The 1,399-nt window shown below is 66.2% G+C and overlaps 1 protein-coding gene across 1 annotated transcript; it reads left to right on the top strand.

Annotated features, from left to right (window-relative positions):
- Positions 1-46: 46 nt before the first annotated feature.
- DQ04_18251010 (hypothetical protein) lies at positions 47-1,309 on the top strand (the record flags this gene model as incomplete). The annotated part of the gene is made up of 1 exon (XM_009317687.1): positions 47-1,309. The coding sequence occupies one exon, from the start codon at positions 47-49 to the stop codon at positions 1,307-1,309; it is 1,263 nt and encodes a 420-aa protein (XP_009315962.1).
- Positions 1,310-1,399: the final 90 nt, after the last annotated feature.

Below are 1,399 nucleotides of genomic sequence, written 5' to 3'. Positions count from 1 at the left end.
CAGCGGCGGCGAGGCAGTGCTGTACCGGCGGTCGCACGACACAGTGATGCGCACCGCCCTCGCGGCGCTGGAGTTCGACCCACACAACGCTGTCGCCCGCGCAACGCTTCGGGACGTGCTTGCACGCAAAGCTTTCGACAGCGGCACGGCGGATGCAGCAGGCGCGGTGACAGGAGAAGCCGCCGTGCAGTTGAGGCGCTACAACAAGACGGTGCGGCGCATGTGCGGGCAGCTCCTCACCGCACGTACGGAGCGGGAGCGGGAGATGGAGTCCCTGCTGAAGGCAATACCATCCGCGTCAGCCTCAACACCGGTCTCGGCGCAGTCGGCGTGGCAGGAGGGCGGGAATGTGAGCGGCGGNATACCATCCGCGTCAGCCTCAACACCGGTCTCGGCGCAGTCGGCGTGGCAGGAGGGCGGGAATGTGAGCGGCGGTGGTGGCGCGGCGGCGACGATTGCGACCGACGAGCAGCAGCGGCCAGTGTACGCGCTGGTGAACCTCACCGACACGGGGGCAGCAGGAGGAAGAGGAGGAGAAGCAGCAGCAGCTTCGACGGCGATGATGCACCCGCTCTGGGTTCGGCTCCCGCACGGTGTCGACGTTGACCGCACGCTTGAGCTTGTCGGTGGCTTGTTCGGTGTTGTGCAAGGCGCCGTTCCGCTCGTTGCGCCGGTGGAACGCGGCGATCTCGTCGTCTTCGAGCTGCGTCGCAACTTTTTCCGGTTCGACGTGACCCGTGTTGTGAGGCCGCGCGACGGCGTTGTGGTGGAGGTGCCGTGCGTGCTGCAGCATGGCCGTCGTGACGTGACAACGTGCGTGCTGCGCTGCGCCAGCGCCCCATCGCCGGTGTACGACTGCGAGGAGGACCGCGTCCCGCAAGACCCGCTGCAGTGGCTCGACACAACGTCCGCGGCGGCAGCAGTAACAAATGACGTGGTGGAGCAGATACTCGGCAGCCGGCTTTATCTTCAGCGGTGGCTGCACGTGGCGCAACTCGGCAGCCGCCCCGTTTGGTTCCGTGACGTGCCTGTTGACCCGCGCGGCGCAGCGGTGTGGCGCCTCCACGAGCCCAACAGCAACAGCGGCGCGGATGAGAGGCGCGTCATTCTCGCTGCCGCGGCATTTCCCTTCGCGTGTGGTCAGGCAGCAGAAGAGGCGGACGACCCGTTTGGCGCCTCGTCCGAGGCGGTATTCGCCCTGCAGCCGCAGGGGGCAAACTCTGCGGTTTCTACTGTTGGTTTAGGTGGCGTGAACGATGGTGTGTTGTTCCGCGTCGTGGGTGTGTTCCCGGAGTGGGGCTGGGACTGAGCGCCGCTGGCGGTGCGTTACCGTCGGTTGTTCTGTGTGCTTGTTTCACGCCTCTGTTGTGGTCACGTGTGTGTGTGTGTCTGTGTGTGT

This window comes from Trypanosoma grayi (genome assembly GCF_000691245.1).
Source record: "Trypanosoma grayi strain ANR4 Tgr_1825_V1, whole genome shotgun sequence".
NCBI classification, from domain to species: domain Eukaryota; phylum Euglenozoa; class Kinetoplastea; order Trypanosomatida; family Trypanosomatidae; genus Trypanosoma; species Trypanosoma grayi.
This window is presented reverse-complemented; position numbering and strand designations above follow the sequence as displayed.